Consider the following 14,322-nt stretch of genomic DNA (forward strand, 5'->3'; position numbering starts at 1 on the left):
TTTCTACCTCTTCTTCTTCTTTGACCCACAGTAGCTGAATTTCCACCGGCGCCCTGCAGGTTGACGGCGCCGGGGGCGGACGTTGTTAACCCGGGCCACGACCGATCCAGTAGGAAATTCTTTGGATGAACGCTCATATTTGTTTGGCAAAGTTTTAAGCCGGACGGCCGTCCTGACGCAACCCTCCGCGTTTGTCCGGGCTTGGGACCGGCCTACAGTTTGCACTGGCTTGTGCCCCCCATAGGGCTAAATCAATATGGATTTTAAAATATATAAATGCAGTATACAATATATACATATCAATTAAATATACAAATATATATATATTAAAATGTATTTGTATTTTGTTAAAATGACTCGAAACTCAAGGTGTAGGACTTGGGACTTTGAGGGCAAAGACTTGAGACTTACAGTACCTGCGCCTTGCAAAGCAACGACTTGGTCCCACCTCTCGTGCATACCGTTGCGCCTATTTTGTCTATTTTTTTTTATTTCCTTGTAATTGTTCTCAGCACTTGCGCTGCTGACCTCTTGGCAAGGTCACTCTTGTGCAAGACATCCTGCTCTCAATGGGTTTCATCTGTTCAAATAAAGGTTAACAAAAAAAGTCTTGAATGTTTTTCAATTAGATAGCGTTCTATCAATTGTCACTTTCTCTTTAAATGATTAGAACACACCAAAGCGTCTATGCAACATATTAGATCCTTTGTGGGGGTGTCAAGTTGTACTTTTACATTCCTCACTGGGTTTCTGTTGAGGGCATTTAAACACCCCAAAGTCCACATTCACATTTGTAATTTATTTGAGTCATACTCTCGTGCAAATGTAAGAATTTTTTTTTTAAAATAGGTTAATATCCAGAACCTTCATCTTGCACCAGTTTGTTTGAACAATGTTCCACGAGAAGAGCGTCTGGATGCGGAAGTACAATTGTACATTTTGTGATGAAGGACTTGAGAACATTTATTCCATGAATGTACATTTATTAAGGATTTCTTATTTGTCTATATATATATATATCTGCCATTTAACTCCAACAACTATTTGATACGTGTGAAAGATTCAAAACATGACTTGTGTATCAACACATTTTATACACGTTTTGTGACAAAACTAGTGTCCATGCTTTTTAGTATTTCAACATGTGACATTTTGGTATGCAGTTTGATTGTTCTATTGCAAGATATGTGCCTTGGATCAATACAAGTCGTGAGACTAAAACAACTAAAACAACAAACCTGTACTTTATTTTGAACCCCATATTATATGGAGAGTCTCAACTTCCTGTCTCGTACTACTCTGAAGGTCCAAACCGGAAGTCGTTGGCTCCACTCATGCTAGCTGTAGCTGCCCCTGCCTCTCGGGGGTCTGAACGGAGCCGATGTTGCTGGTCTAGCGGGATTGACGTGACTCGAGCGGTTCGGAAAAGAGCCCGAACTCCTTCCCGAAAGGAAGTTGTGCGTGAGTGGGACTGTTTTAATTTGCTCCCGTTGTCGTTGTCGTTGTCGTCGCCATTGAAACGCATCGCCGTGCTGCCACACGAGCTGAACGGCGAGAATGTTCCCGCCGTACGAATGAGCGTTACAAGACGTCAACGCGGCTTAATCACGATGTTTTATTGACTTACAGACCACCATTACGCGTCTAATAACGCGGCCGGCTCAGGCGTAGCGTCAATAATGGATGTTGTTTCCATTGGAGCTGACAGGTTGCGGGTCACGTGACGCCGCGTGTGTAGTCGATCCACTAAGCTCAGCTCAGCCAATCGGGGGGGCGTGGCCTTGCATGTACCTGGCAGGTGACGTCACCGCAAATAAAGCAAATGGCATTTAAAAAGGTTTGGAATGACAAAGTGTTGTGCATGGTGAGGATGACGCTGGGATATTAATGAAACTGTTGACTGATATTTTTCATTATTTGGTCTCTTAAAATATTTCTACAGGAGGTGTTTATTTTCACAGAACCACAGTGCAAAGAAAAGAATACAACTAAAACGCCCATAGGTGTGACTGTGAGCGTGAATTGTTGTTTGTCTCTGCGTGCACTGTGATTGGCTGACGACCAGTTCGGGGTGTACCCCGCCTCTCGCCCAGAGTCAGCTGAGATAGGCGCTAGCACACCCGTGACCGGAGTGAGAATAAGTGGTATGGAAAATGGATGGATGTAGTGCAAAGGTGGCACAGCACTTTATATGAAATAGGCACCATTTTCTTCTGAAAATGCCTTTTTGCCTCAATATCATTCAAGTGCAAAGTGGTTGGCAGTGTGCCCACCAGTGGACAACATTTGCAGCAACAGTTACTTTTCTTGAAGAATAGCAGTGAATGTTTTCTATATCCCCACGGGCCGAATTGGACACCCGGAGGGACCGGTTCTGGCCCGCGGGCCGTACGTTTGATACCACTGCTATAAATCATTCTAACCGTGTAACCTGTGAGGTTTCTTGTTACATTTACATCCGTGTCGTCGTAGTGACGCCGCACCCGTCGCCATGGTGACCAAAAAAGTCCGAACGGAGTACATGAAGAAGTTCCGGGAGCCCAAGTGGGAGACCTTCTCCAAATGCTACGAAGACTCGCTCAAGTACCGCCTGACCCGGCGGGTCATGGAGCACTCGCATAAGCCCTGGTTCTGGGAGGGCTGGGAGGGCGGCTCAGTGCTGTCCAGCGGCCGGTCCACGCCCCGGCCCGGACGCAACCGGGTGGCGCCGCTGCTCCACGAGACGAACGGGCTGAGGTCCGGTCCCGATGCCGAGCCACCGTCGGGCCGCGGCGAGGAGGTGGCGGTGGTGGCAACGGAGGTGGCAGAGGTCGATGCCGCAGCACCAGAAGGTGACATAACTGGTGGCACAGGTGGGGGATCATTGCTGCTGCAGGTGGGGTGGAATATTTCCGGTAAATTTCCAGAAAGTGTCCAGACTGGGAAATATGACAAATTAGAACCTATCCCTTGGAATTCATGGGAAATAATTGGGAATTGAGGGTCATTTACTGGAATGGTATCATATTCAAACATAAGAGTCATTTTATGTAATTCAATAATAATAAAGGTAAAGACATGTAAAAAAAAATGATCATTTTATGCCACCTTGATTTTATGTGGGTAAATGTCTCTTATGCTGAAACAGCCATGCTTGAATTCCTACTTTCAAAACGTTACTGATGATTTAAAATTTGAGGCTACAATAGTAAAGAAGAGATAAATACAAATTTTATGGTAGTCCAATGCAAATGTCATTTTTAAAATGCTTTTAATGGGACAAATCATAAACAATAAAAACGACTTAAATTCAACTGACAGAGCAAAGGGTGGTGGCCTACTGACACAACCATTGACTACTGACTACCTTTTGCATAATAATAACTGCCAATCATTCAAATACTGTACATTCAAATTGATTGATTTCCAAACTTAAATTCAGTGGGCTGTGTCTTTAATGGGAGGTGCAGTACACTTCCATGTTTTCCCCCACTCCACTCGGGACTTGGAAATTTGACAGTCCGGTCTTGAGACTTACTTGTGACTTACCTCTGCGAACTGAACCCGACATGGACCTCTTGCTCATGTGATGCTCCTGTTTCTCTAAAATTCCTTGTTGCCGTGGCAGCCACTACTTCTGCATTTCCACTCTGCTGAATGCGATGTCCTGTTCTTTCGGTGTGTGACTGAAGGGCCGAACGATGGCCAACATGCGATGTTTTTTTTCTTTTCGTGAGGTGCCACAGAACGTGCACAGACAACAAACGTCGCCTCTCCTCCTCCAAACATCAGCGGCGCCTCCGACGAGCTGGACACCGACGACGGTCCGCTGGACTCGCCGGACTCGAACGGGGATGCCGCCGAGCCGGCGCCCATACAGAAGCGCCGCCGCCGCCGCACGCCTCGCTCGAAGCAGGGGCTTCAGGACGGTTGCCACGGCAGCGACCGCAAACCTCAGCGGGCCAAGAGCCAGCCGCCACAAGGGGGCGCCAGGGACAACCCGTGGACCCGGTGCAACGACCCGCACGCCAGGAAAGCCACAACGCCCGGCGATGTAAGTACTCAAGTGGGCTAATGCTAAGCAATTAGCATAGGATGAACATGTGATTGAATGAACAAACCCTTGCAGAGCGAGCGTTGTGACGCGTGCGTCCAGACGACGACGCGTCCTCCCGACAAGCGCTCGGCCACCTCGGATCGTCGACGCGCTCGCTCGGCAGACGTGGAGAAGCTGAGACACTCGCAGCGGCACCACGTGACCACGGTGGCGGACGAGCGCTGGGTGACGGAGTATATGCGCTGCTTCTCCGCACGCCTCAGGTAGAGCGGGCCACGCCTCTAAAAAATTTTTTTTTAAAATACATTGGAGGTGACATGTTTGGATGGAACAGCCTGAACAGGAACTTGTCGTCATTTTGAAAAAGTCTAAAGCACATTTGTACTCCAAGTCGTCAACATTCCACAATAGGCAGCCCCTTTTCTATCCAAATCATACAACACCCCCGCATTTTTGAAATGTGTTTTTTAAAATTAGAAAACAGTATACTAGCAGTTATTCTCAGGACAGCTAGTAAAAAATGACATTGGTCGTATTTGTATTCTGATTTTTGTGATGGAGCACAGAGGCGCACCAAGTTCCCACATGGAACATATTGGATAAGCGACAGGAAATGTTACTCACTTGTGCTCTATTCACTAGTTTACTCCGTAAACAAATACAGTGCAGCTCAGCCTCTGGGTAGTGGGTGTCATGGCTAGCAATATGCTTTTGGCAGTAAGTCAAACTCATTTGAAATGGCATTTAGGAATATAACATACTATACGTGTCTTTTCAAAGGCTATTTTTCAACAAAAAAATAATGCTTTGGGTTGCTACACCGTTAAGGCAGTTAAAAGGTCAGTCCTTTAAAGGTTCATAACCATGGGGATATTGATGCTCGTTTTTGTTAGCCTAGCAATGGTCTTTCTCATTATGTGTTAGCATTAACCTAGTCGTCTTTTGTAAGACAAAGTTATGTGGTTTGGTTAAACACACAAGACGTAGTTTTGCAGTGAACTTCAACTGGGAGCGGCGATAAACAGCTGGAAACAAGCAGTTGCCCTCTTATGAAGAATTGTTCAGAATCTGCCAAGCTGCTCGCTCAGGCTTCGGAAAAAGTTCACTTGTAAACGACACTAAGCAAAAAAAAAAAATGAGGGTTCGTAATTTGAAGTCATATGTCAAGGTTAGAGCGTCTGCCTCACAGTTCTGAGGACCGGGGTTCAATCCCCGGCCCCGGCTGTGTGGAGTTTGCATGTTCTCCCCGTGCCTGCGTGGGTTTTCTCCGGGCACTCCGGTTTCCTCCCACATCCCAAAAACATGCATGGCAGGTTAATTGACGACTCTAAATTGCCCGTAGGTGTGAATGTGAGTGCGATTGGTTGTTTGTTTGTATGTGCCCTGCGATTGGCTGGCAACCAGTTCAGGGCGTACCCCGCCTCCTGCCCGATGACAGCTGGGATAGGCCGCAGCACGCCCGCGACCCGAGTGAGGGGAAGCGGCTCAGAAAATGGATGGATGGATGGACGTCAAGGTGCCACTGTATTACAACGTATTTTCTAAATAAATTGTGCACATTTTAATTCTTCAAGCTGAGCTTCAAATTCATTAATGATTAATAAATATAATCAATTCATTATAGGTTGCCCCCCCCCCCCCCCCCAGGTATTTACAAATCTTGGATTATTATTACTATTCACTGAAAAACTCACCTATTTGCTGATTTAGCACTCAACCCAAATGTCTAATATTGGCGCCATCTTGTGGCATATATGAGCAATTACAAGAAATATTTTAGCGAGGGGGGGGCATCAATTATGCACTGATTTTCACCCCTGCAAATAGTGGAGGAACACCTATACATGAAAAGTAGGATTCACGTCTACATAGTTGATTTATTACTCATTTATTGTATTATTGCACGGTAACCGACTGGTTAGCACATCTGCCTCACAGTTCTGAGGACCGAGATTCAAATCCCGGCCCCGCCTGTGTGAAGTTTGCATGTTCTCCCTGTGGGTTTTCTACGGGTACTCCGGTTCCCTCCCACACCCCAAAAACAAAAGACTTTAAATTGCCCGTAGGTGTGAATGGTTGTTTGTTTATATGTGCCCTATGATTGGGTGTCAACCAGTTCAGGGTGTATCCCGCCTCTCGCCCGAAGATAGCCGGGATAGGCTCCGCCACGCCCACAACCCGAGTGAGCATAAGCGGTACAGAAAACGGATTCGTTTGCTTACTGTGCTTCTTTGAATCCAACGGGGACATTTAATTAAAGGCGGTTTAAAAATAGCTGCATAAGTGACTAAGAAATCAAATCAATTTGGTATTAAGCAAAGGTTTATCAGTATAGAAATGATTTTATATATATATATATATTAATGTACTTTTTAATCATTTAAGGGGAAATTTAACGTACTAAATTCCCCTAATTACATTTAGTAATAAAATATGAATCTAGGGAGAATTCGTATCAAATTTGAAAAACAAAAAAAAATATTTTTGTATTGTGCAAATTTTTAAAAGCCCAACAATACGAGTAATAAATTGACAACCTATATATATATATTAAAAAATGGTTCAAAATATTGTATTTGTTTTATTGTACACTTGAATTTCAGTTGAAATATTTTTTTAGACTAACTTTAATCCCTTCAGGTGCAGAGGCTTTTTGTCAAAATTGTCCAAACTATGCAATCACACAAACATCTTGAATATGCTGGACTAATTTATGAATCATGATTGTGTGACAAGACTACTGTATTGTACTATGGATGTATAGTTAATGTTTTAGATGTTAAATGTGTTTGACTTGAGACGCAAAAATAAGTGCATTTTCAATGTCACATTGGTGAAAAGCCTTTAAGTGAAACTACTGCTAATTAGCACCGTTTTTAATTTTGATGTAAAGAATGTTTCAACACCACACTAAATGTGTGTCATTTTTTTCCAAGTCCATTTTGACAGTTTCTACTTCTGGTGTGCGCGAACGTAGCGTCACCGACAGAACAGGAAGTACACGCCCTCTCATGTTTACATTGACACTTTCCTTCACTTGACTTTTGATGTTACTATCAAGTTGTGAATAAAACATTTCAACAAATCCACCATTTGCTTTTACTAACACACATTCAACAGCGTCCATTTCGAAAGCTCATACATCCAATATATGGGGGGGGGGGGGAGAAATTAAAATTAACTTTCCAACAGTGTCACTTTGTAACTTGAGAACAACAAACACTGACTTTAAAAAAAAAAAAAAAAAAACAGCCAAACATTCTCAGCAAAAATGAGAAGTTTAAAAGAAGCTAGCGGCCGGCTGCGCAGACATTCACGGCAGTCCCGCCGCCAGGATGCTGCCGACCAGGGTGCGATCCTTCAGAGCGTTTTCCACCGCCTGCTCCTCGATCTTCAGGAACACCTGGAGCCACACACACAGGAAGAAGTGAGTGCGATAACTAACTGGAAGTCAACTTGACCAACACAAAGTGAGTTAGGCGGGTAACTCAAGAGTTTGACCAACAGGAGGTTAACTTGGAACTAATTATGCTGATAAAACGATTAATCGATTAATCGATAAATGTTTAAACTTTCATCCCTTTAAATCAAAAAGCGCAGAACATACACAAATTGATTATGATTCAGTTATTGGCTTGGACTGTTATTACTTTTGTTAAAGAACTTTCAGTGCCAAAATGTGCAATTGTGACAGCTAAATTTGACTTATTATGCATGAAGTTGTCATGTTCATCCCCAGTTTGTCAATAAGGTGCAATTCATGCCCTCTATTTTTCTTCACCTCCGTAGGAATGGTAAATTGATAAATCGTTGCAACCAACAGGAAGTCAACTTGACCGGCAGGAAGCAAATCGACAAGGAAACGCAACTCGATGACCAACAGGAAGTGCGCGTTACCTTGGTGAGTCGAGCTTCTTTGGCCTTCTTGAGTGCGAAGACCCCTCGACTCTCCAGGAGCGCGCAAAGCGACAAACATTCCGACTGACTGACGCCGCCCACCTGCCGCTGAGAGCACAGGCGGCTGTGAACCTCGTGGAGCTAAACCGGCAAAACACAAAACAGTAAAACACCCAACACTTAACCTCAAATCATCTTTCCCCATTCAAATGAATGGAAATTCCATTTATCCATTCCGGCCACCCCAAAACAAACTGAATGTGGCTTGGCAGTGGCCCTCTTACCTTCCCGAGGAGCACCTCCTTGCTCTTGCCGGCGCGCACCAGCATGAGCAGACAGCACACCAGAAGTTTCTGCTGGAGCGGGAAACTTTCGCCATTGTCGCCAGCGCACGCCGCCATGCGGTCGCCGTACACCTCGGACAGGACGCGCGCCACCTGGGGAACGCCGGCCGCCGCGCTCGACTCTGAAATCGCGCGCACACGGCATGAAGAAAACACCACACACTAGAACGCAAAACAACACTCAATCTGAAGACACAAACGCACAGACAATTTACACGAACACACAAAACTGAAAATACAAACAAGAAACAATTTGAATGCACCACAAACGGGAAAAAGAATAAACAACCATGGACACAAACTACGCCTAAACACACAATTTGAAGACAAAAATAAGCTTAAACACAGACGCAGCGAACATAAGTACAGAATCTGAAGCTAAAGATACAAAAAACTTAAAATGCACAAACAAAACCTGAACTAGAAGACGACATAAACTGAACCGAAATACAAAAAAATACACAGCCTGAAGCTAAAGATACAAACGCGAGTGCACATACATACAAAAAAAAAACAGGAAGTTAAAAGTAGGACCCAACCGATGTTTGATTGAATGTTGTCTTTGTCTTATTTTGTAATGTTTAATGAATACATAAATCGGGGAAAAAAATCCGATTTGAAAAGGGCGAATATCGGCCGATTAATTGGTCGGGCCCTAGCGTAAAGTGACACGATGATAGCGGCTCTGACCTGTAGCCGTGTGATGGTCCGCCTTCTTCCTGTGTTCAGACTCCACGATCTCCACCGCTCGCCTGCCAACACGCCAACAATCAATCCACCAATCAAATCAATTGACCAACCACTCAAACGACGAATCAGTTCGGAGTGTCCACAAGAACGGACCTGCAGATGTCCAAAGCTTTCCTGGCGTCTCCCGACACGGCGGAAACTTTCCGAGCGCAAAACTGCACGGCCGCTGCGTCCAACATGCCGCCCGCACACGCCTGACAACAAAAGAAATATTATACATCATCCGCCATTTTCCATTCACTGCAGGATATGATAGATATATCTATTTATTATATGCCACACTTGACAGCCGGTCCGTGAAAACAATTAAAAGCGCCTACTCTAAACCAGTCCATGGTGCTAAAAAGGTTTGGGACCACTGCAATAGAGGAACACTAGACGCACAAGCTTACGCGCTAGACAAAAACTATAGACAACTTCCACAATAAAGACAAAACATACACACACACCCACGATAGATGTGGACTTAACCTCTTCATAGAAACGCACACCAGTGTGCGCGCGTGTGTGTGTGTGTGTGTACAGTGTGTGTTGCATGCGGTACCTGTGCGAGTCTGTCTTGCACGATGGCGCTGAGCTGCTCTCTGCTGTATGGCGGGAAGTTGAGCAGCAGGGGGCGACACTGAGCCCTGGCCTGAAGGCGGGGCAGGATGCGGTCCGTCAAGTCCAAAGCGTTGGCGATTCCTACGCAACAAAAGCACGCTCAAACGTCACGCCAGGAACACAAACTAAGGAGACAGTTATTTAGTGAACTTAGTTCCTAAAAGGACGACTAAAAATCCCTTTGCAGGGATTAGAATCACTAAATGGGCATTTTGATATATCATCATGGAGCCGACGATGATGATGATGGTGGTGGGTTCCTACCGACGAAACAGAGTCTGGACTTGGGCAGGTGTGGCCACTCAAAGATGGTGTACAGGACATCCTGGGCTTTGCTGTCCAGCTGGTCCAACTCGTCCAGAACCAATAGTCTAAAAACCGACAACATTGACATCAGCTTTGGAGCGCAAATGACAGTTTACAGTGAAGGCTGTGCAACATCGCAAATTCAATTTGTTTTAAGAACCTATCCTCAGTATTTACAGTTTTTGTGGCCAAAGCACTAATTGTATTATTTTGGCACCAGGAACTCAAGTATGTTGAAGTGGCCCCATATTTCAGCTATTAAGACCTCCATAGAGTGACTCTCTAACATTGACTTGCTATAAAAGTGTCAACTTCAATTGACTTGCGGGTTTTGTACTTTGCCGTCAGGAAGGGCTCAGCCCCTCCACGGAATCATAGCGCGTACTCACACAGTGGGTCCGGGATCGGTCAGGTGTCTCTGCAGACCTTTGTGACCATCGGACACTCTCAGCTTGTTGGCCAAAAGCGGGAAAATGCCACGAGAGCTGCGCAGGCTCATGCAGTTGACCACCAGCGTCTGCACATGCGACAACTCCTCCTAAACAAAAAGGAAGACGTCAGCAGGTTGCGCTCTAGCGTCCAATACTACGACCGAGCAACACAAAAATGCAACACGAGTGACTTTTCCCCCACTTTTTAAGATGCAACATTACAACTTCACCGTAGATTAATTTTTGTTTTAAAAAAAAAAAAAAACATTCACACATTCACATTCAGGGTGTACCCCGCCTCCTGCCCTAGTGAGGAGAAGCGGCTCAGAAAATGGATGGCTGGCAAGTCCTCTTGAAAAACTGTCCATATTCTCAAAATCAAATACAAACTCTTGAAGGGAGACTTCTACTGGGAGTTTGTCTTGAATACAACTTTCCTTCCGTAATATTGGGATTTTTTTTTTTTTATTTATGTATTTATCTATTTGTACCTTCATGTCACGCAGGACACAGTTGAGACACGCCGTCTTTCCGGTCCCGGGCGCTCCGGAGATGTAGAGGCTGCCGGGCCGCCGGCGCACGGCGTTCTCCTCCAGGAACGTGCGAATGGCGGCCCGTTCCGCCTCTCGGGACAGGAGGCGCTCGGGCGCGGCCGTGTGCAGCGCCTGCTTCACGCTCACCAAGCTGCCCTCTGCAAAAACAGAACGACTCTCCTTTAGCCAGCAAGAGGTTTTCTTTTTAGGTGGGACACTATCAATATGTTGGAGCAATTTTGAGGGATCGACTGCGGTGGTTTGACATCAGCAAATAATCAGAAAGGTCTATGTTCACAAATATCTGTCATTGTGTTCGTTGAAATTTCTTTTGTTTAAAAAAATGTATCAAACATCCTGAGCAATTTTGCTCTCTCTTATTCCTTTAATTAAATTTTATTGGAGACTGCGTTTCAGAGGAGTTTAGAGCGCATTTAAAATTCATTTACGTCAGCTTTAGACTGCACTTAGATTTGCACTGAATTACAATTAAGCTCAGATGTGGTTCGTTTCGATCAAGTTTAGACTGCAGTTAAAATGAGTTTAGATCGGATTTTGATTGCAAATTTGGACATGACACACACACACACACAGAAACCATCAGGAAGGCAAAAAAGAAAACGTGTGGTGTCACCGGCATTGAACTTTTTTAAAGCTTGGTGTATTTTGTCACAAAATCTACGATATATCTGTTTGAATATGTTGGAACTTTTCTTTTATTCAATTAGGTTTGTAGTTACTCCAATAATCATATTTCAAATGATTTTTGGAACACAAACTTAGTCAAGTTTTAGAACTGTGTGACTGTGTTCAAGTTTGGAAAAATGAACTTCCTGTTAGTCTTTAATTCAAACTAAACATTCACAAATCAACAGCATAAGAGCAAAACTTACTTTCGGCAAGGGGTCGACACGCCGCCGACGCCGACGACTTCTTGTCGGGGCTCGGCCGCGCCGGACTTCCCGAGACCAATTCCTGTCGCCTCGGCGATGAGGCGGTGACAGGAGAAGACGGGGTCGGCTTACGGCGATCCGAGACAGGATAGTTTTCGTCAAAGGGTAAACGGCGCGGTGATGACATCGGCATCCGCGGTGACGCTTTGTTCTGCTTCGGAGGAGACGCAGACAGAGCGGCATCCATGTTGAGGGCGTTGTCGTCACCTTCACAAAAGGACAAAAACATCAGCAACACAAGAATTTGATGTGGAACTCGGGCTGTTATTTTGACGCATTATTAACTAGAACAAATCTATTTACTTCCTTGAACTAATGGAGAAGTGTTGTAAAAATCTGCAACTTCCCCCACTCTAATACTACTCTTAACAATCCTGCTGATCAGTCTGGTACTTTATCTGTATTCTTCGCTGTACTTTTTTTTTTTTTTTTTGAAACAAATATCAAACACGAGTCAAGCTGTCACCATATTTCATTTTGAGGCCATGTTGTCCGGCCAAATGTCAAACAACGAGGGCTTAAGGTGGACTCACCGGTGCGTTTTCGCGGGCTGAGGGGAAGCCTCGGAAGTGGCGCCCCATCTGGTCGCACCGGCGACAGCCGGTCGATCCTGGCATCCGGTCGTCGAGGCGACGGCGCGCCGGGCTTCTGCCGTGTCGATGACAGCGGCGACAAGCGAACTGGGTTCTTCTTGACGGGTTCAGCGGGCTCCGACTTCTCCGCCGGGTTTCTTTTGGGCTTGGGTGCCACCCTGCCAGATTTGCGCCTGGGGAAGGCCAGAGTGGGCTGGGCGTGACCCTGTGAGCGAGTGCTCGGCATCTCCAACCCCTGAGCGAGAGAAAAAATAAGTTAGTTTTTTTTTTTTATAAATGATTTTGGATCAGGCAAGGACTGAGTTTTAAATGAGTTTGATCAGTTTTGCCCTGGACTTTAAATTAGTTTCAATCATTTTAAAGGAGATTGAATCAGATTCGGGCTGGGTTTAAAATTTGATTAAATCGAGTGTTTAAGTTTCAAATGAGTTTTGATCAGGTTCAGAAAGGGTTTTAAATGAGATTAAATCCGGTTTCTAATGAGTGGTAAACTGCATTTAAAACTTGCTTCAATCAGATTTTGATTGCGTTAACGTGACTCTCAGTGGCCTTTGGATTTAAATTTGGACACAAACGTTTTATTTTTCATCATGAAGCTTATTTTGTTTTCTTGGGACAGGAAGTTAAAGATATATTTCACAATTTAGTTTTCCTATTTAGTGTATCGTTTCAGATTTTTGTGTGGTGAAATGGTGCTCGCTTGTCAATAATTAAACATCGTATTTCACAGAATTTCATTTTATACTCCGCACACATTAAAAGTTGACTTGCATACCTGGGTAAAAACATTTTTCTATTCTAATTGGAAGTTTGTCCATGCGTACACAAAACCAACTTTACCTTTGTGTGGACAATCTTTGCTACGACAAAATGTTACGCGATGCATTCAAAATAATTATGTAATCAATTTACCTTAGTTTAGTACAGAAAGGAAAGAGACAAGGACGAGCTAATCAGATGTTAAGTTCGCCACGGATCTCATAAAGTCCATAATATGCTACATGACGTTTTACGGCACAACTTTGACGGAGTTGACAAAAGTCAAGATTTGTGGTTACTTAAATAAGACCATAACAATAAAACAACCAAACAAAACAAGAAGCGCGCGAGATAAGTTGTTTTTTTCTTGGCGCCAAAGAAAAACCAACAATTGTACACTCCAACACGATTAGATTGGTTGACTAAATGTAACATATAGATAGCTAAACAGGTCCCCCACCCCCCAAGACAATACGTGGTTCAAATGTTAAGTGGATATTTAAGCGGATTTGTATTATTTGCAGGCGTTCAAACAAATGGGGAGGCATTTTCTTCCGCGTTCGACAAACACACAAATGCGGTGCTGTTAAATTCCAAAGTGTTGGTAAACTTGTAAACTTACCTTTGCGTGTGAGACGTTAGCAGAAAGTGTTGCGTGGTCGTTCAGCGTCCCGCTGCTGCTCTTTTCTCTTCTTTGAGCAGTCTGCACTGCGAACTTTAGCGCCAACTATTATCTGCCTCAGCAGCTGTTTCCGGCCAGCCGCTCACTGATTGGTCCATCGCGGTTGGGTAATAGCCGCGCTCTATGCTCACTGGCCGAGCCCCCTAAAGCGGATGTTGCGTTGGGCAATGACGCTCCCAGGCAAGGCGGGAGATTCGACAGCGGGTCGTTTTGGCGGGATGGACGTTTGGTGATATTTGTTTCCCGATCGTTGAAACTATTTTTTAAAAATTTGAATCACTACTTTTCCTTGCGTCTACCTCCTGGATATACATTGACAGCAAGGCGGCAAATGGAGAAATGAGGTCAGCCCTAAAGCCTCTGGCAGCAGAACGCCTTGCAGGGTCACCGGCGTTTTATTTTCTATCGAACATTTTATCAAATGTATTTTATGTT

The 14,322-nt window shown here is 44.6% G+C and overlaps 2 protein-coding genes across 4 annotated transcripts; one reads left to right on the forward strand and one right to left on the reverse strand.

The window, feature by feature from the left end:
• The first annotated feature begins 1,302 nt into the window (after positions 1 to 1,302).
• On the forward strand, positions 1,303 to 11,010 carry ccsapa (centriole, cilia and spindle-associated protein a). Of its 2 annotated transcripts, XR_009788099.1 has the most exons (6): positions 1,303 to 1,461; positions 2,473 to 2,852; positions 3,717 to 4,033; positions 4,109 to 4,299; positions 7,860 to 7,937; positions 10,874 to 11,010. XR_009788099.1 is itself a non-coding variant. In XM_061770271.1 (4 exons), the coding sequence occupies exons 2-4, from the start codon at positions 2,492 to 2,494 to the stop codon at positions 4,301 to 4,303; spliced, it is 873 nt and encodes a 290-aa protein (XP_061626255.1). In that variant the 5' UTR covers positions 1,303 to 1,461; positions 2,473 to 2,491; the 3' UTR covers positions 4,304 to 7,125. The 2 variants fall into 2 exon arrangements, 1 of the variants encoding a protein (XP_061626255.1); XM_061770271.1 differs by lacking the exons at positions 7,860 to 7,937; positions 10,874 to 11,010 and having other exon boundaries at positions 4,109 to 7,125.
• On the reverse strand, positions 7,024 to 14,279 carry cdc6 (cell division cycle 6 homolog (S. cerevisiae)). 2 transcript variants are annotated; one of them, XM_061770260.1, is made up of 12 exons: positions 13,828 to 14,279; positions 12,387 to 12,681; positions 11,794 to 12,060; positions 10,859 to 11,058; positions 10,326 to 10,474; positions 9,895 to 10,001; positions 9,572 to 9,711; positions 9,121 to 9,221; positions 8,968 to 9,029; positions 8,218 to 8,399; positions 7,934 to 8,041; positions 7,024 to 7,439 (listed from the first exon to the last, which is right to left on the reverse strand). In XM_061770260.1, exons 2-12 carry the CDS (start codon positions 12,670 to 12,672, stop codon positions 7,350 to 7,352), a joined length of 1,692 nt encoding a protein of 563 aa, XP_061626244.1. In that variant the 5' UTR covers positions 12,673 to 12,681; positions 13,828 to 14,279; the 3' UTR covers positions 7,024 to 7,349. The 2 variants fall into 2 exon arrangements, with proteins under 2 accessions (XP_061626244.1, XP_061626243.1); XM_061770259.1 differs by having other exon boundaries at positions 7,934 to 8,074; positions 13,828 to 14,153.
• Between the last annotated feature and the right edge of the window lie 43 nt (positions 14,280 to 14,322).

Source organism: Phyllopteryx taeniolatus, chromosome 4, assembly GCF_024500385.1.
Source record: "Phyllopteryx taeniolatus isolate TA_2022b chromosome 4, UOR_Ptae_1.2, whole genome shotgun sequence".
Classification (NCBI taxonomy): Eukaryota; Metazoa; Chordata; class Actinopteri; order Syngnathiformes; family Syngnathidae; genus Phyllopteryx; species Phyllopteryx taeniolatus.